Raw genomic sequence first — 20257 nt, 5'->3', positions numbered from 1 at the left:
CTGTGCACAACCAGAATCACAGGCAAAACTAGCATTTGCAAATGTTAGTGACTTCCCTGCCCACCCTGTTTAGAATGCATACATAGGTATACATTCTAAATAGGTCAAATGGGACATCAACCAATTTTTGGTGGATGTCCTACAATCGCCAAACTCTAAATAATTGCCCTAGGTCTCCTACTGCAACTTTAGTCAGGGATGCAATGGACAAAATAAATTGTACCTGCTCAGTGACAAATACGGAGAGGGCATGCTTTAACCCATCAAAAATACATGTTGTTATGTTATAATAGTTTATAATGTTATGTTATAATAGTTTATATAGCGCCTAAACTGCCCAGAGGCCTCGTAGCGCTTGTACTGCCATAGCGGAAATGTACTGTTTATGTTCATGCAGGAGTTTAAATTTTAAATAGCCAAGTCTTCAGATCCTTCCTAAAAGACATCTCTTGTGGATTTGATCTTATCTTGAAAGGAAGGTTATTCCAGAGCAAGGCACCTTGATATGCTAGTGATCTTCCTCCCCATCTTGCTTTCCTCGCTATTGGCACTAAGCCCAGGTTAGCTGAAGAGGATCTGAGTGGCCTGGCTGGAATGTGGACCCGTGCCAATGTTTTAAGCATTTCAGGACCATTATCAAATATGGCTCTATGAATGTGACATAGGGCCTTGAACTGAATCCTTTCCTCCACAGGGAGCCAGTGTAGGGATGAAATCCCTGTCCGTATCGAGTGTTGTCTAGGAGTTTTTAACAGCAGACGTGCAGCTGCGTTTTGTACCCTTTGTAATCTTTGTATCACATATTTCGGTGAACCTATAAACAAGGCATTGCCATAGTCAATCCGAGAACCTATCAGTGCCTGAATAACCAGTCTTCTGGCAAAAAACGGTAGAATAGTTAAAACCGTCCTCAAGGTCCTGAGCAGGGCGAATGCGGTTCGTGCTATTCTATTAGCATGTTGGGCCATTGAGAGTAGAGGGTCCAACCATACACCCAGGCTTTTAATGAGACATTTAGGGGGTGGAAGGGTGGGCACTCCTCTCAATAGGCTAGAATTAACTAAGGGCATTTTATTTCCAAAAAACATAACCTCAGTTTTGTCGTCGTTGAGCTTCAGTTTACTTCCAGACATCCAAGTCGCAACTGCTTTCAGACAAGGACCTAGTGCCGTACCCATATCTGGGTGGGTATTGGAGAAAGAGACGACCAGTTGCGTATCGTCTGCATAGGACACCAGGTTCAATCCAAATGGCTCAACTATTCCTGCTAGTGGCCGCATGTAGACGTTAAAAAGTAGCGGACTCAGAGCCGACCCCTGAGGGACACCACAACTACTGAAAGTGCGCCTAGAGGTATATGATCTATCGAGTACCTGAAAGGACCTCCCATGTATAAATGAAAGAATCCATTCTAGTGCGACTCCGGCAATTCCACATCCCCGCAATCTGTCTTTGAGGATATTTAAATCAACTGTGTCGAATGCCGCACTCAAGTCCAAGAGGATGATCGCGGTTTCAATACCTTTATCCATCCTCTTCCTTGCTTCTTCTGTAATGGCAATCAGTGCGGTTTCTGTACCATGTTTAGGCCTAAAACCCATCTGGGTAGGATGTATAAGTTTTTTTTCTTCCAGAAGCGTAGACAACTGAGAGTGTACATGCTTCTCCGCAAGTTTAGCTATTAGGGGCAGCAATGAAATTGGTCTATAGTTGCTCAGTATCTTAGAATCCAGATTAGTTTTTTTTAAGAGAGGCTTGACAATAGCCTGTTTCCAGGGGTCTGATATCGTGCCAGAAACTAATGAGGTGTTAATACGTTTCGCAATTATCGGGCCTAAAACTGGTGTTCCCATGGATAAGATCTGGGGGGGGCAGGATCCAGCGGCGAGCCTGATTTCGTTGAGCTCAGTAATTTCGTAACTCTGTCCAAACTAATGGGAGTAAAGTTTGTAAGGAAAATTTCCTTCCCGGCCTCCTGGTTCATCATCCCCTGATCTTTGATAGGGGAGTTGGGGAAGGCTAGATAGATGTTCTGAATTTTACTTAAAAAGAAGCTTGCCAGATCCTCTACATGTTGCTGTGGAGAGTCCCTAATTTCTGACTCCTCACTTGGATGAATAAGATCTTTTAAGGCGTTAAATATCTCCTTGGGTGAATTAGCTGCTGCTTCAATTTTTTCAGAATAGTATGTCGCCTGAGTTTTTTTTAATTTCTGAGTGATACTCTCGAATCATATTCTTGTAGTCCCTTTTCACCGAGTCATCTTGGGTGTCTCCCCATTTCCTCTCTTGCTTCCTACAGTCTCTTTTCTTCCCGAGTCCTTGCATTGAACCAGGGAGCCGACTTCTTTCGAGGAATGTTTTTAGTAGAAGAGAGGGGTATGATCTCCTCTAGACTATCCTCTATCCATTTGTTCACAGAGTGCGAGAAGTCTGTTATATTGTTTGTATTTATATTTCCTGGTCTATTTTTCTCCAATGCGGTAATGAACTCTGTGGCTTTTAGTTTATGCCATTTCCTTCTACGTGGAGGGGCCCCAGTATGACTGCTCTTATAATGAGAGATGGATAGTTCTAACTCTAGAATCAAGTGATCCGACCATGCTAGCGGGCGTGAGGATAGACATTTTATACCTGGTACATTAGAAAATACCAGATCAAGTGAATGTCCCTTATTATGAGTCGGTCCCTGAATAAGCTGTATTAGGTCACATGCATTCATGTCTGCTATCAACATCTTAGTGGAAGCATTATCTATATTTTCCGCATGTAGATTAAAATCTCCCAACAGTAAGAAATTTGATTTAGTATATATTAGTTGCGAGATATTTTCTGCCGGTGAGATCATAAAATCTCCCATGGGACCTGGTGGACGGTAAATCACAACACCAGATAGGGTGTAATGAGGGTTCACACTGATAGAGAAAGACATACTCTCACAGTCTTTAATTAGAGTGGGTGCTGTAATGATCTTACATATATCTCTATAGATGACTGCAATACCACCCCCTCTATTAGGTCTATCAATTCTGCTGATCTTATAGCCTAAGGGGAGTGCCCTCACAACATCTGGAGCAGAGCTTTCATCCAACCAAGTTTCTGTCAGAAATAAGGCAAGAGGTTTAATTTGTTCCACCAAAAGGTGAATATCCATTATATGAGCTCCCAATGAGCGACAGTTAACAAAAAAATGGAAAGTCTATCAGGGTCCTTAGCTAATTGAGAATCCGTATGCATTTGGAAGGACCATGCACACGAAGGGCATCTATATTTGCCAATATAAGGATCTGTACTCTTAACACACAGGTTATGAGATTTAGTGTTGAAGAGGAGTAGTTCTTCTTTGGAGTAGGTAATGGTTACCTTCTCTGAGGGGTATCGGGCATAGTTTCTTGGCTCTTGGCTCGGTCTGGCGCAGACGGGCGCAGACGGGCTTGCCTTCGGCGCGCCGCGGTCATGGTGTCTATAAATAGCTCTCTAGCAATGCGATGCTAGAGTGCTGACACACAAAATGGCGGCAGTTTTCCGATCTGTATCGGGGAGGGAGTGTCCTATTTTAGTATAGTTTTCCCCCGGTAGTTTATGTGGACGATTAGGTTGTTGGACTCAGGTAAGCCTTAATTAAACCAGCGTGCTTGTGTATCTTTTAAAAAAAGGAAATCTGGACAGCTATCTAAAAATGACTTTCGTTAAGAGTAAAAACGGGCGTGTAAATCCACAAAAGTGCAAAGTGCATTGAATAGATCAAATTCAGTACATCAGATTCATCATTAGCAATTCACAATTAAAAACTCATACAAACAGTATCTTGCCGCTAGCAAAGCGTAGGTAATAGGACAGAGAGACTCTGCCTACCTTCCGCTGTGCGCCGCAGTCATGGTGTCTATAAATAGCTCTCTAGCAATGCGAAGCTAGAGTGCTGACCCACAAAATGGCGGCGGTTTGCCGATCTGTATCGGGGAGGGAGTGTCCTATTTTAGTATAGTTTTCCCCCGGTAGTTTATGTGGACGATTAGGTGGTTGGACTCAGGTAAGCCTTAATTAAGCCAGCGTGCTTGTGTATCTTTTTAAAACAGGAAATCTGGACAGCTATCTAAAAACGACCTTCGTTAAGAGTAAAAACGGGCGTGTAAATCCACAAAAGTGCAAAGTGCATTGAATAGATCAAATTCAGTACATCAGATTCATCATTAGCAATTCACAATTAAAAACTCATACAAACAGTATCTTGCCGCTAGCAAAGCGTAGGTAATAGGACAGAGAGACTCTGAAGTATCTGAACAAAGTCAATAGTTGAATGCATTTGGCACAACAAGGAAGGTTACAGAGGTAAAACAGAAAGACATTGATAGTAATGGTAATACTCTAACCTTCCCACAATCCCCCGCCAAGTATAATCTGCCAGACTGGTGGTCGTTTTCCAACACTACTCAGAAATTAGTTACATTTAATGGATCTACACAGTAAAACAGCTGTGTCACAGCAATAGGTACCATTCTGTCTATGTCCATATTCAGTCCATGAATAGATGGGTCATAACTTGGAAATAAAATTCAATGAGGCCCCAGCTACAACTGAGTTACTCAAACCACTGACGTTAACCAGGCGTCCAGTTTAAGAAGGTTGTCAGAATCACTTTCAGCTCATATTGTCAAACTGTGACTCAAACCTTAAAGGGTTCGGAGGTGAACCCAATTAAGGCTGATGTGTGTGAATTTTGTAACCAAGGTCCTTCACACTTCATCCAAGCACACAAAGGGGTGTCACAACTGTAATGAATCCGCAAAAATGTTACAAAAGTGGTTTTGCTGAAACATTTGCCACCATCACAGAAGAGCATCAAACCTCAAAGGAAATATAGAGAAGCACAAGACCCTAAGGAGCATCCTTCAGCTACCTGGATTTCTGCTCATCCAATATGGTCTGCTTCTCCTTCAGCGTCTTTTCCTTCTCAATGATCTCAATGGCTAACTGCAGAAAAAACAGATTGGTCAGTAAGGATATGAAAAAGCGTGCAAGCCTACAAAACATGAACCGTGTATGGATTGCAACATGTGTCTAACACTCACAAATGGTTTTCTTCAAATTATTTCCTGCAGTGGGAATTGTTTGGGTTAGTGTGGTGGAGGTGGCAGGGGACTGCATGTGTTCTAATCAGCTGGACAGGTTGGTCTGACAGCAAAGATAAGGTGAGCAACTGTCCATCTGCGTTTCAAAGCAATCTGGGCTTTTCATCAAGTAAGGAAACACTGCAGTGCTTTCCCTAAAAGTATAGGACCAACAAGTGTACTCACTAAACCCATGAGAATGCATTTATCAGACAACTGCCAACGATGCTGTTAAAAGTAGTAATAATAGGTACATAAGTCTCTGACAACTTGTGCACCTTTACTATTTCCACCCGTATTTCCTTCTGGCAACAATATATGGAGCCCTTGATCTGGCGAACCTCACAACTTGGTGCTTTTCAGGTCTGACCTTACACATGGAGACACTCCATTTGCATCTCTACCCTTTGATTCCTTCTGCAAAGCTCTGGCTGGTATCAACATTCAATTATTTGGGGATGTCTACATGGACCCCAGGAGGTTGGCCTTGTGAGCTCCCCAAGTAAATTAAGCCCAGAACCTTGGGACAGACAGGGGTCACTTACTCTTTTTATGGGTTTGAGATGTTCATAAACTTCATGCGCATGTTTTGCAACATTCAACACTGTCACTGAACATACAGGGAGTGCAGAATTATTAGGCAAATGAGTATTTTGACCACATCATCCTCTTTATGCATGTTGTCTTACTCCAAGCTGTATAGGCTCGAAAGCCTACTACCAATTAAGCATATTAGGTGATGTGCATCTCTGTAATGAGAAGGGGGGTGGTCTAATGACATCAACACCCTATATCAGGTGTGCATAATTATTAGGCAACTTCCTTTCCTTTGGCAAAATGGGTCAAAAGAAGGACTTGACAGGCTCAGAAAAGTCAAAAATAGTGAGATATCTTGCAGAGGGATGCAGCACTCTTAAAATTGCAAAGCTTCTGAAGCGTGATCATCGAACAATCAAGCGTTTCATTCAAAATAGTCAACAGGTTCGCAAGAAGCGTGTGGAAAAACCAAGGCGCAAAATAACTGCCCATGAACTGAGAAAAGTCAAGCGTGCAGCTGCCACGATGCCACTTGCCACCAGTTTGGCCATATTTCAGAGCTGCAACATCACTGGAGTGCCCAAAAGCACAAGGTGTGCAATACTCAGAGACATGGCCAAGGTAAGAAAGGCTGAAAGACGACCACCACTGAACAAGACACACAAGCTGAAACGTCAAGACTGGGCCAAGAAATATCTCAAGACTGATTTTTCTAAGGTTTTATGGACTGATGAAATGAGAGTGAGTCTTGATGGGCCAGATGGATGGGCCCGTGGCTGGATTGGTAAAGGGCAGAGAGCTCCAGTCCGACTCAGACGCCAGCAAGGTGGAGGTGGAGTACTGGTTTGGGCTGGTATCATCAAAGATGAGCTTGTGGGGCCTTTTCGGGTTGAGGATGGAGTCAAGCTCAACTCCCAGTCCTACTGCCAGTTCCTGGTAGACACCTTCTTCAAGCAGTGGTACAGGAAGAAGTCTGCATCCTTCAAGAAAAACATGATTCTCATGCAGGACAATGCTCCATCACACGCGTCCAAGTACTCCACAGCGTGGCTGGCAAGAAAGGGTATAAAAGAAGGAAATCTAATGACATGGCCTCCTTGTTCACCTGATCTGAACCCCATTGAGAACCTGTGGTCCATCATCAAATGTGAGATTTACAAGGAGGGAAAACAGTACACCTCTCTGAACAGTGTCTGGGAGGCTGTGGTTGCTGCTGCACGCAATGTTGATGGTGAACAGATCAAAACACTGACAGAATCCATGGATGGCAGGCTTTTGAGTGTCCTTGCAAAGAAAGGTGGCTATATTGGCCACTGATTTGTTTTTGTTTTGTTTTTGAATGTCAGAAATGTATATTTGTGAATGTTGAGATGTTATATTGGTTTCACTGGTAATAATAAATAATTGAAATGGGTATATATATTTTTTTGTTAAGTTGCCTAATAATTATGCACAGTAATAGTCACCTGCACACACAGATATCCCCCTAACATAGCTAAAACTAAAAACAAACTAAAAACTACTTCCAAAAATATTCAGCTTTGATATTAATGAGTTTTTTGGTTTCATTGAGAACATGGTTGTTGTTCAATAATAAAATTAATCCTCAAAAATACAACTTGCCTAATAATTCTGCACTCCCTGTATGTGCACAGTAAAACTTTTGCTACATTGGCATAAAGGGCAGCAAGAAGAGCCCCTTCAGCTTCGTCTACTGTTTCTATTGTTCCTGAGCTGTTTGTGCATACCCTGGACAATGTACCTGATTATCTACATGTGGGCTATGGCCACTGCAATATGTCCCTGGAAGTGGGCCTTCCAAGAAAACCCTCTGGGTAGGGAAAGTCTTCTACAGTAATGAAGGACAGAGCTTTTGATCTTCCAAGATGGATGCACTACCTGATTAGCAGTGGACCATGGCGCAACTTCTGAACTTGGACATACAGGCTGGAACTTCCATCCTACTTCCTGAACACAGACCCCGTGTAGATACTGCTGCCTTTGGTGAATCCAGATCTTAAAGCCAAGAGCTCTCTATTTCCACATGGCTAGGAACAAGCATGAAGACACCTGCTGAAGTTCTGCTGGCTTATCCTGCTGCTGTGAGCCTGTTATGCCTGGAAGCCCCCAAAGCCCAGGACCGAGTGACACAGATCCAGATCCTCGGTGCCCTCTCTTCTTCTCATCAGACTAGAGGCAAATTAAACTGCTGGTACAAGTGTAAACGAGTTAAGTAGTGACTGCTTGGAGAACACATACTTCCTGCGCCACCTTTTGTTATTTTGTTCTTCAATTAACTCTGCTGCTTTAGCTGCGGTCCAGCATGTGGTTAGCTTGCCAGCTAGCAAGAGAGAGGGCTTTTGGGGTCTAGAACAAGACCTCTGTTCCAGTGGGCTTCCACCTACTGCTATAGTTCAGGTCTTAATCTGCATTCTTGGTCTTCAAGGTCGGCCCACCTAAGACGCTGTGGACTCACAGCCACCCTGTTTTAAGAGCCTTCAGGTTGTGAGATATACCCAAATTAGGGGGCCCAACCCACTAAAAGTATTCCCTTATGATAAGCTTGCATACATCCCTGAACCTAGCACTACACTCTTCAGAAATTTGAGGCAATGTTCTTTTACTTTACAGGGTGCATATACAATGCATTGGTTATCACACTGTTTGCTTTGTTTCCACTCGTTCACGAACACAAGTGGTGCGAACTGTAAAGGTTTGTAACGTTATAAAGTGTACTGTCTGTAGCACTCACGCACTATTTGGATGCATAACAGAAACAGGATGAATTCAAAACCATGTAAAGTTGTCAGCTAAAGCTAAAGGAATAATTTGAAGTCACTCATGGGAAACAGCGGTGAAAGCACCTTGTCTGCTCAGCAGCTTTTTGCAATTTGTTTGTTCCATCGCTCCTTTTCTTCAACTTGTGCTTTATATATATATATATATATATATATATATATATATATATATATATATATATACACATATATGTATATATATATTATACATATACATACACACATCTTTACTTCAACTATGTTAGCTGTTCTGTACCATACCTAGACTCGCCCTACATCCCCTCTCGAGCAAAGCCTTGTCTGCTCATCAGCATCTCTATCACAAAAGCATAGATAGACACCTTTCCTTTGCAGACTACCTACCTAGCGTTCCAATTGGTGGGAATACCAGCACGCTCACCATAGCTAGTCTCTGGTGTATCGGTGATTACAAAGATTGGAGGAATCGTCAGGCAAATGCAACTTTTCTTTGAAGAAAGTCTTATTTTATGTGTTAGGTTTTCAGATGTAATAGTTTGTCTCAATCGTGACATTTGTCATTTTCTGCTTTTCTCGAGTGCAAATGGCACCTTATCAATTATCAAAAGCCCTTGGAAGGGAAGAGGCAGATCTGGAGGGCTTGTGTACGAGAGATGCACTCTTTACTCTGAAGTGTGGACATAAGTAGGAAAAGAAAGAGTGCGGGGAGTTTTCGTGCCTCTTTGGTCTGATCGAGACTGTGGAACCTATTGAATTTTCAACAGAGTTTGTCGACATTGAGTATTACACAATATTGAAAGCTTCAACTTCAGTATATGCCTTGACGTGAAATCCTTGACACCAAAAAGGATCTCAACATCAATGGTGTACGGTTATTACAGAACAAACTGTAGGTGAGGGTCCACCACAAAAGGTCTCAGTGTTGAAGTTCTCTGCATCAGTCAGCAATGGTAACTGATGGAGCCTTAGATCTGGAGGCACTTGAGAGGGCCCACATGAGTCCAAAGGTGAAGAGTGAAGACCTGGTCTCTAGTCAGGACCACATTGTTGGACAGACACCTGAAACAGAGATCTTTCTGAGAGGGTGGGGGTCATAATTTTCCAAACACAGCAAGCCTTAGAGTGGATGAGAATTACCTCTCTGATACTGAAGAGGAATTGCATGGCATGATGTCCATTTAGCTAAGCAAGATAAATTGTGAGTTCATCAGGCCTGAACTGTTTCACACTGCAGGATGTGAGTCTTGCTTGTATATCGAGGGAAGGGCCAGCAATGGAAATATAGAGAAAATAATTAGACTATCTGCTTTACCTTCACAAAAAGGGTTCTGAGAGAGAGAAGGTGACTAAGACATTCAGTGGACAGTGAAAATCAACTTTCAAAATTCAATTTCTGCAGAGAAATTAAGTCAAATGGCCCAGGAACGTGTTCAGAAATATTTGCCCCACAGAACAGGCAAAGTGACAGCGCATATCTATTATTTAGCTACTGCCTACCAGGCCCCTGTATTTTTCTCTGCTAGAAAAAGAATTATAAAGAATTACAGAGTGCTTGCTTTTCAAGCCAGGTGCTTTAATGTAATACATAGAAAGAGCTATTTCTCTATTTAAAGAGCACAGGGACACTATTTACACAGAGATATTTGGCATCTTTAAATATTCATAATGATCCCACTGTGGAAAAAGCAAGCTTTCTATCCAAAAGCAGTATACATCTTCATTACCTCACCACAAAACCTCTGTATCTTTTCAATTCGCTCTTCATGAGTTTTCTCCATCGACTGGATTCCTACACAGAGGTCTAGGATATGTGTTTTCTCTGATGCTTCTGGGGGTCTGCAAGTGAAGAAGAGCTCACAGTGATTCTGGTACTTTCAGTAAACACAGTGTGTACCCCAAGCGGGCATGTATTGATGTGCAGGCACAACCAAAATGCATAAATAACATAATGTATATTCTAGGTGTATTCTGCTGCTCTCTCCCTTCTCCACAGGCCTTGCCTATGTCCCCTTCGGCTCTCTCCGTCTCCACTGCTCCTCCCTTGGACTGGACCGAGTTACCTATCCCACCCTCCCAGCCCTACTGACCATGATACAGTGAAAGGTGCGGGTATCAGCACCCTGGTGCACATATATTGGGAATGTCCAAAGATTCAGGCCTACAGGAAGCGTGTGGGTGATGAACTACTTGAAGTTCTCAGATATGAGTAGGACTCGCGCTCCGCCGGGCCTCATTGGATATCTGGGGCCAACAAACCCTAGACCGCTATGCTCTCTCATTTTGCAACCTATCCCTGATGGTAGAGATATGCTGAAATACTGGGGGGCGCTAACTCTGCCTACGGTATGGGAGGAAGGCCTGGACTGGTGCATGTGGACAGAAAAGCTAACGTACCAGGCAAGATGTTGCCTGCAGAAGTTTTAGAAGAGATGGGGTCCCTGGAAAGAAGCGAGGGAGGAGGGAGAGCAAGGAAACACGGGTGATACAGAGTTAATGGAGGGAGGAGCGGTCTTGAGCCACAGGATGTAAAGATAGGCTTTGCTGATGCTGAGCATAAAGGCATGACCAGGAATCTGACTGCTGTAGTACAATTCTGTCCTGACCCAGACCTCAGGAAGACCTATGTGGTAACTGCTAACTGTTTTGCTCACATGCCCTCGACATTCGAGGGGTTTCTTATGCTATTTGTTTATCTATGCAAAAAATGAATAAAGAGATATTTTAAAAAGTGCCTGTATCACACAAAAACAGTGGCACCCAGTGTGGGTACAGAGGGACTCTGGTGCAACTCAGTCCTCTTGCCTGAACCCTTACCCAGGTCCCATGTAACATAGGTCTCAATCTGACTATTGCGGTAGAATCATTAAAAGGGGGCGTGGACTGCGAATTTGTGGGTAGTCCAGGCTGCAAAAATGACTGTCAGGATATCTGCTTTTGTCTTGACAGAAGCAGCTGCAAATCCAGAACGCCAGTGGTCCCCTGGACCACGACTGCAATGAGGCACTTTCTTCAGTTGGTGGCCCAAGTGGCGAGTCAAAACCTGCCTCCAGAAAGGTGTCAAGCCCACTGACCTTGCAGTGTTATATTGGTCGTGATCGTGCTGAAGCTGCTTCAATGACCGACTTCGGTCTCAACCAGACCCTTTTCTGGCATCGGAACTGGTGTCGAAGTGGAAGCGATCGGGACAGGTCTTTGGAAACAGTATGGAAGCCTGTGACGATGTAGGTACAGGGCTCAAAGAAGCTCTTACGTGGTCAGACAGCACTGAGGATGGATCGGCTGTCCGTAACCTGACAGGGGGCTTAGGGTCTTGGGGCCATATGTATGAACACATTTTCCCATAGACACAGAACGGGTAAACCCTTTGCTACATGTGGCCCTTGAATACGAATCAGAGGTAACCCGAAGCACATCAAAATTCTGCATTTAAGCTTCCTTAAGCTTCCACTCGCAGGTGTCACAAGAAATTCATGATGCACAGAGATCAACGAGGAATCCTCTCCACAATGGGAGACCTTGAGGGCGAATGACTCACATTATGGCCCTCTCGTGCTGTCTGTTTGGTTGCAGAATGGGGTCAAGTCCTGCTTTGCATTTTTTATGTTTGCCTTGGACTGAGATTTTGACTTACCAGTGGACTTCAAGTGAAATGTTAATCACTCGCAGGAGTGGAACCGCATCCGCAACTTGGAACAGAAGAAGGATTTATGCTTCAGGTGCAGGAGTTTACACAACTTTGAGTTCTATCTAAATATAAGATGACTATTTCAATGGCATATTGTAGTATTACATTATTTTAGGAACAGTCCTGTGATGTTAGAGAATGTGTTTCTTTATAAAAACAGAACCATATTGTTTGAATAAAAGAAACTGGCACAAAGTGCCAACAAATTCTGTTGGTGAGCTAAGTGACCCAAAAACTTGATTTTTATGGATATTAAGTTCTTTCTCTGAGCTCTTAAAAATTAATCAAATATCTCAAAAATGGCAACTCTAGAATTATTATTGCACTTCTTATTATGTCTTTATGTTGACAGTTTCTGAACGAGTGGCTCAAACACCAATTCTCCAAGTATGAAACCCTCAACTGCAAACTTATATACAGCCCCTCTCCAGCTCCTGAATAAATAACTAAGGTATGGTGGTCAGAATTACTGCATTACCTGGATTCCGACGGTTCTATTTGAAGACTTTCTGTGATATGTCTCAGCAAGCGGGTCTTTTCCAATACCTTGTTATCTGAAAATACCAAAAACAAACAAATGTTCCAATAAATAGGACATGAAGGAGTCGCAAAAATATAAAACCCTCCCATCAGACTGCAGGTGATGGCCATTTGCGTCAGGCAGTGGGTTACTAATTTGGTAAGGGAACACCCTCACTGGCTTAACAGACCCTAGATAGGTCTCAAGTGACACTCTCTACAACCCCTGGTAGATATGGAAAAGCAGCCGGCAAATCCCTAGAGAAATGCGTGCAAAGGTTGAGGAGTATCAACAATTTAAACGCCAAGAAAATGACTCAATAAAATTTCCACACTAATATACGCAAATGAAAGTTAAGCTATTATGCAAACCAATTAAGAGGAACCATAAGGACACATTTATAAAGTTTCTAAGGCCAAAAGCACTTGAAAAAGTAGAGCGGTTGATTGGAATAAAGGACACAGAAGGTTGCTCCACTCATATTTTTTACCTTGGGACTTAGTTTCGTTTTAGGAATTTTGTGAAAGTCTTTTCCAGTCAAATATGTTATCGCCGAGCTCCAGCTAAAGCTGTTGGTTTTGGTGGAAAAAGCTCTGAGCAGGATAAAGATTGATGTTGTAGTCGCTGAGGTTGAGCCATAAGCTATGATAGATTTGCAGCCACACCCCAGTCCAAGGTTTTCTCTTAGGACTTAAGTCACATTTTTGGTTCTCAAAACCCACTAATGGAACAAGGCTGTACGTTGTAGGCTGTAGCTGGGCAGGTCTCTACTGCAATGGACACCTTTACTGTAAGGTCACTCTGAACCCAATTTCAGCACAGCAAGAAGTTTTGAGTGAGATGTGCATGGCCATGCATCAGTTCTTTGTCCTGGTCCTTTAGTGATGGAAAAAAAAACACCACTTTTTTTTTCCACTGCTACGAAATGACCTCTGGGTCGCTCCTTGTGCCCCGAGGTCAGGCTTCTAGGATGGAGGTCTCTCTCCATTTAGGGCCACTACGGGGTCCAGACCATAGTAGTCAGATGGGCCTTCTTGGAGTCAGGGTTCACACTGCTTTTTGCCTACAGACTAACAGGAGGTCAACCTTTTTCAGCAGTTCCAATCCCTGGATGCCTTATGGAGTCATAAGTATGGAGTCCTTTTTCTTCCAGAGGGGTATTCTTTAACCATAGTGTTCGCTGGTCCAGGAATGTTCTAAGTAGGCGCCAGTCTCATCCTGTGTACTCACCAGTGATTAGAAATTTTCCTCACCAAATCCTGTTTAATTTCTTTCTCTCTGCCCTCTGACCACCTCGTTTTTCAGCACTTCCCTTTCTTCAGCAGCATTTTCCAGACGTCCTAAATCTCATCTCTTATTTGAATTGCAAGTTCTCTCAAGTGTGCTACAAATTTATCTACTGACTCGCGGGGTCTCTGAGGTTGTGTAAAAACTTTGAGGTCGTTCAGAGCAATGGTAACAGACTTTACAAATCTGGTCTCCAACCTCAGCTTAGCTTTATTGCACACATAGGCGATTGGGTGCCCATGTTCATCTACTGGAGCAGGAAAACTATTTGAGATGTGCTGTGTCTCTTTGGCAAGTGCAGTTATCAACAGTGCCTTTTTCTGCTTGGTCTAAAATCCAGTCCAAATGAAGCTACCTGATGGTTTTCAAATATCTTTCCATTCCCCAGATTCATCAGGCAGTGGACCTCCGTGAACCAAAAGACTTTTGTTAGTTTTAATGTCACCATTAAAACACACGTATAATTGATGCGGTTCCTGTCATGTGGAAGTGTGGGACAGCGACGTACCACCTCATTCCCATTAGACTGTCTCTGGATGTGACAACATCGATGAGCGCCACTCTTGTCAGAGCCACCGGTGGTGCACTGAGGCTCTGTCTTGTTGCTTGGTTAAGGATATGTCAGTTAGAATGGCGCTGCCTGAGGGATTCTGCAGGACATTCTCTACTTTCTACTTACACAACCACTTATGTGCCTTGCAACTGAGCTTGCACGGTCTTCAGCTTCCTGCATGAAGTTAGGACTCCATTCCAAGGTCCGCACATCACCTGGCTGGCTTCAGGGACAGCCTGGGATGCAGTGTCCCTGGGCCTTCCATATGATGCTGAGATACTCCAGCTGGGGGCCTCTGTAATTTATTTGAGCAGAGAGCAGTCCAATAATTGGCTTTTGGAACTACCAGCATCAATGGCGGTAAGTACTCACTTTGTAGAACAAGCACAACTTCCTCTTCCCTCAGTCTCTCAGGGCTCAGAACCTTGCAGAGCTCTGAAGTTCCATGAAGGTATCACAGCTGATGAATGTCCAGCATAGGCAATAATTGCTTCTCAGTTCTCAAAATCAGAACTACAGAAAAAACAGCTTCTAAATCTATGTTTGGATCAAAGGCGGTCAGTGGTGTAAGCTGTGTTAGAACGCACCACTTCCTACCCCACTACAGACATAAAGCAGACGGAAACCTGTAGAAACTGCGGCTGTCGAATGTACGTTACTATGAAAACTAATTTGATCAAAGAGATTTGATTATTTCATTTTTTTTCAACTTTTTTTTACATAAACTTTTCTGAAGAAGGTGGCCTTACTTTTTAAGTACCACTCAGTTTTGTTCTAACTAAGTTTTGCTGGCTTGAACATTTTTTTTTTCCTTGTATCCCAGGCCCAACATTTAAAGTTTTGTTGATTGTTAATGTGGTTACTGCTTATTTTTTACATAGTTTTTTCTTTATCCTCATCTTACTTATAGGTTTTTTCAGACAGGTGCTTGATGGCGCGTGACCTGGGGTGTTTTTTTTTTCTCGGGGTGCAACACTTGACTGATACTGCCATGGAGCAGGTGCACAAGGGGCCAAATCAGTACCAACTTTTAGACTCAACACTCTAAGGCCAGGGGCTGCCACCTGCCAGCCACCATGGAAGTTTGCAGATTGCATATTTTGAAACCACACAGAACTGAGTTTAGCTGCAGGAGGCAGATAGACCTTGTCTACCAACACTCTGTCCCACCATCAGCAATATCTGCTTTAATATTCAGAAAACCCTTACAATTTGTTCCTTCTCAAGAAATATGAACTTGTGCAAGATTCTGCCTAAGCAATTCCGATCCAATCAGTACACATTAAAGGCACTTCCAGACCGGTTAAATGCCACCACAACCTTCCCTTTGAGTTAAATTTGGATCTTAAATATAATGCTGAATCCTGGCTGAACCCCAATTTTTAATTATGTGGTCAGTAAAAAAAAAAAAAAAAAATATTAAGAATGCGCTACCAGAACACACGGAGGAGTTCCTGAGGGATTGTACAACTCGGTTAAATCTTTTCCCTGCCCTCAATTCGCAGGAGACACCGAGTCAATACTTTTAAGATCAGAACACCTTTGTTGCATCATCCTCTCATTCCGATCCAAGGCGGGCTTTTGTCTCATTCTTACCAAACTTAATGTTAACACTTGCTGAAATTCAATTACCTACAGTTCTAAAAAAAAAAAAAAAAAAAATCACAAGTTTTGTTTCAACCAGCACTCGCTCCCTCAACTCATCACTATTTTGTAGGATCTGTCAGCATGAAATCTTGCTCTCCTAGGGCGCAGTGCACTCACTGGAACATATCTTTCCCCAGCTCTCGGATGATCACAGAATTTCCAATGCCCTATTTGCAGTGACTGAACAGAAGTCAAGGAACACCGCTGCAAATGAAGCACAACTCTAAAGTAATACCGAATATATGTTCCTCACGTGGTGCAACCGCATGCGTTGGTCCAACCACTTTTATATGTCCTAAATCACTTGTAAAATATACATTGGGTTTACGATTGTATTTCTAAAACTGTGAAAAAAACATCTTAAATATGAAAATATAGTTACCTAGTTGGACTTTTTTCGACATGCCGTTACCACAGTCCTTATAGTACTGGAATGTGATGCCTAAGTAAGCGCACAGCACTGCTTTCTCCGACTTTCCGTACTGTACAACCCCCCCTTAATGTTTATGCAGGTGTTTTCGCTGCACGGACATCACGAAAAGGGGCTGTGGGGGTGCTCTCTGGTGATTAACACCAAATGCAGACTCATGGAAAGGGGGGCAGAAATGACACCGACGCTAGGTGCATCTCGAAGGAAAAAATAGCATATATAGATGCATTATCACATCAACAGAGAGCTCTTTAGCGAACATACTACATGGTCACCCTCTTTTATTACTCCTGCAAGATGCTGGTTATCAAGCTGTACCACCGCACAGTTATTTGGTATAAATGAAATTCTGCAGAATTATACGGCGGGAATTAAGAGCAACATGCAACCAAATAACTTGCTTATTGCAACAAAGACTTGTAGCGCTTCAGGTCGCCCACCTGCCGCTTCTGTGTGCTGTAAGTAACAGATGTTACTATTAACAAGCATCTGGTGTTTTATTTACCGACCTCGGGAGGATAGAATACTGAGTCTGACGTGCCAGGACTCCAACTCATGACCTTCAGATCACTGCATTTATTTGCCTGACGCAAATGTTGACTCACTGAGCCACCTGCGGAACCCCTCACAGGAAGAGCAATAACACACGCCTGCCAAATTCCCAACGATCTCATATTTTTATATAGCGCTGAGCTAAATACCATACTAGACGTTCGAAAGCACTACCATTTTCAAACATAGGATAAGTGAGAAGAGGGGTCTGAAACCACGCGGCCGTGATCATGATATTTGTCAAAAGTAGGGATGCAGGTAACAGAAATTGGGATTCCGCATCAGACAAGTAGCCACTAGAATACCAGTGCTTAATTTGTAAATAAAAAGGTGCCGGTGCCCAAAGCCCTCCTCTTAAACATGCGGCTGCTTCAATTAAATATGCGAACACGGAATACTGAGGCGGACTAATCAGAAGCCATCTCGGTCCTCTTTAATCCATTTACAGCCACTCCCTGCCCCTTCAGCTCACTCTTACAGCTTTCTGCTTTCTCCCTTTGTGATTGATTTTCGTTTTTCTCCTTCCCATATGTGTCTTTTGCTAGCAGCAAATGCTTGAGGCAGAAGTGTAAGTCCCGGCCCTCAAAAATAAGTGCCAGTGCTCAGCACCGAAAAAACAAGCACAAATGAAGCACTCAATATAGCTCTTGAAACAGTACTTCAAAGAATGAAAAGCACCCTCTATCTGAGCCTATTAACTTTCGCACACACTCCAATTCGGTGTCTGTAGCTGCCACGATGCCTTTTCGTATGCCAATTCATTCCCAGGAGTCTTTTCTGACTCCCTAAATATGACTGCGAGTGAATACTGATTGAGTATCTGGAAACGATGCTGTACGGCGTCCATTGCACACATCAAATTGGAATCTAATGTATCAATGTTTTGTGACTGAAATTCCACAGCAAAACATTGATATTTTACCGATGTATCAAAGTAGGCGGTAAGGCACCCACAAAAGTGAAGGGGTCCCAACCCCCTGTGAATGCAAAATAAAAATAAAAAGTTTGTTCAAAAGCAGGCAGTGGTTCACAGGACTAAATCTCAAACAAAAAAAAGTAAACTTTTCTTTTTAAAGGCAGTCCTGTTTCCTTTACGTAAATGGGCTGAATAAAAAAACAAGCATTTGCAATGCAATTGGTCTCGCGTTTGCTCTAGTTAGAGCTATTAGCGTTGTAAATTCCTAACTGGACTTTTATTGCCACTTAAATTGAAAATGAAAAGTAAAACAGTTGACGTAAGCGAGCTGATTCAAAGCGCCACGGCCACCATGAGCGTGAAGGAGACACAAAAGGAAACAGAAGTTTGCTCGCAGTCAAACGTATCGGCAATCGTGCAATTATCCATGTAACAGGGCTGATGTCCAAGGCGGTAACAAAACCGCCCCAAGGATGGACCAAAGTAAAGCATTTAGCAATGAGAACAAAGGATTTTTGAAAGGTGTAATAAAGATGAATCTTGATGGTACAAAATGTAGGTTCTTTAATAGGAGTATCTTAGCCACATACAGATCTGGTCAAGACAACAGTCAGCTCCAACAGCTTCCTCGGAATCCCTTCTCTCTCACACTCTACTCCGATGTCAGATATGACATCAGTGCCAGAGAGAGATGAGATCCCTCACATTCTAATGCTGCATTCTATCATTACACTCTACCACACAAGGCAAGCCCATGAACGCGTGAAAGTGATGGGCGTGTAGTGGGTGTGGCCACAATACTTACAATAGGGCTTGTTATCGACCTAAAAAATAAAAATAAAAGTAAAATAATAATAAAATAAAAAGCTTTCTTCACTAAAAGGCAATCAAGCACATACATGGTGACCCCATAAGGACACCAGTCCTGTGATGGCCTCTGATCATAGTGAGTCATCATTTGCGACCTGCTTCGTTAATATTTATGAGGTAGGCCGGAATGTGAGCCATTATGATTTGGATTTTTAAGGAACAACCTACTAGTATGCATGTCGCTTCTTAAAAATATTTACTGGTTGCAAAAACATTGGTTGCAATTTTTCGATCATATCCGGCTCACATCTGGCCCTAAAAGCCTTTGACACAGCCCACTACACTCTTCCTTTGGACATGGCATGTCCTGAGACGTTTCAAATATGTGCCACCACTCCCTTTTCACAGCAACACTGCAGAAGTCTCGCATTGCTGTTGCTAGAGCCACCGGGCTTCTGTGGCAGAGCAGCCTCACCGCACATCCGCACAATTCTGCCAAACTTGAGCTGAGCTGAACTCAAACCAACACATCAGTCAGCAAATAGAATGCAGAAATGTTGCACGGATCTAATCTTGTGAGGACCAGTGAGGAAGTGCCGGGGACAGATCTGCTAAAAGGCTAGAGAGAGGCCCCTTACAACTTTCAGTATTTCAGTGATTAACAAATGTTTCGCATGGTAAAATAAAATGTTGCGGGGCTAAATTTGCAAAGGCAATTTCCAGGTGTAAGCTTATCCAATGTGTAGCAGAAAAAGTAATTTAAATAGGCATAGCTTACTTATGATTTAAAAAGTAAAAAGCGCGTGTGTGTATCTGAAATACCAAGGAAAATGCAGACCCCTGTCGCGCAAGAGGGAAAACCAGGCCTTATGAAGGCCCCGCCCTTCAACGGAGCCCCATTTTGCCCAAGGCCAATGAATCAGACATGGCAGACTCAGGAGGCCCTCATCACATACCGCAGAGAGCCACAAAACTTTACACTAGCCACAGTCAAATACATTAGAGAGAACTCAAGCTTCTAATTTTCATGCATTCACGTCAATAATTTTCTTTGCACTTTGGTACTTGCAGCCCTGGTTAGGATATTATGAATGCATGGCTAAAAAGAAAAGTAATGATTTTTTTTTTTTTTTAAACTGGGCCAAGTTGTGTTACTCATGAACGGGCAAAAAAGTGAGAGTACGGGTATGTGTATAAATGTAATGTTCCTCTACTTTACACTGGAGAATGATTTAGACGCTGGTCAGGCAAGTTAGAAGATTCTATGCAAATATGAGGAAGACGCACCCAATGTGAACCTAAGAGTGCGTATACGAACAACTGTAAACCCATTTACCATATTTTACAAGGACAGGTAACTTAGGTGATTTAAATGCCAATGGTGAAACGCCAAAGACACAGGCTTTAGAATGATTTTTTTAATTAATAGTGTGACT

The 20257-nt window shown here is 42.8% G+C and overlaps 1 protein-coding gene across 2 annotated transcripts in view; it reads right to left on the bottom strand.

Moving 5' to 3' along the window:
• Positions 1-20257, bottom strand: part of ATG16L2 (autophagy related 16 like 2) — a 288242-nt gene that overhangs the window by 217216 nt on the left and 50769 nt on the right. For both annotated transcript variants that reach the window (XM_069203791.1, XM_069203793.1), the window contains exons 2-4: positions 12585-12660; positions 10146-10257; positions 4897-4970 (exon numbers count right to left, since the gene is read on the bottom strand). In XM_069203791.1, the coding sequence (XP_069059892.1) occupies positions 4897-4970; positions 10146-10257; positions 12585-12660 (262 nt within the window). The remainder of the gene's footprint in view (positions 1-4896; positions 4971-10145; positions 10258-12584; positions 12661-20257) is intronic.

This window comes from Pleurodeles waltl, chromosome 8 (genome assembly GCF_031143425.1).
Source record: "Pleurodeles waltl isolate 20211129_DDA chromosome 8, aPleWal1.hap1.20221129, whole genome shotgun sequence".
Lineage (NCBI taxonomy): Eukaryota > Metazoa > Chordata > Amphibia > Caudata > Salamandridae > Pleurodeles > Pleurodeles waltl.
The sequence above is the reverse complement of the archived record's forward strand: the minus strand, read 5'-3'. Positions and strand labels throughout refer to the sequence as shown.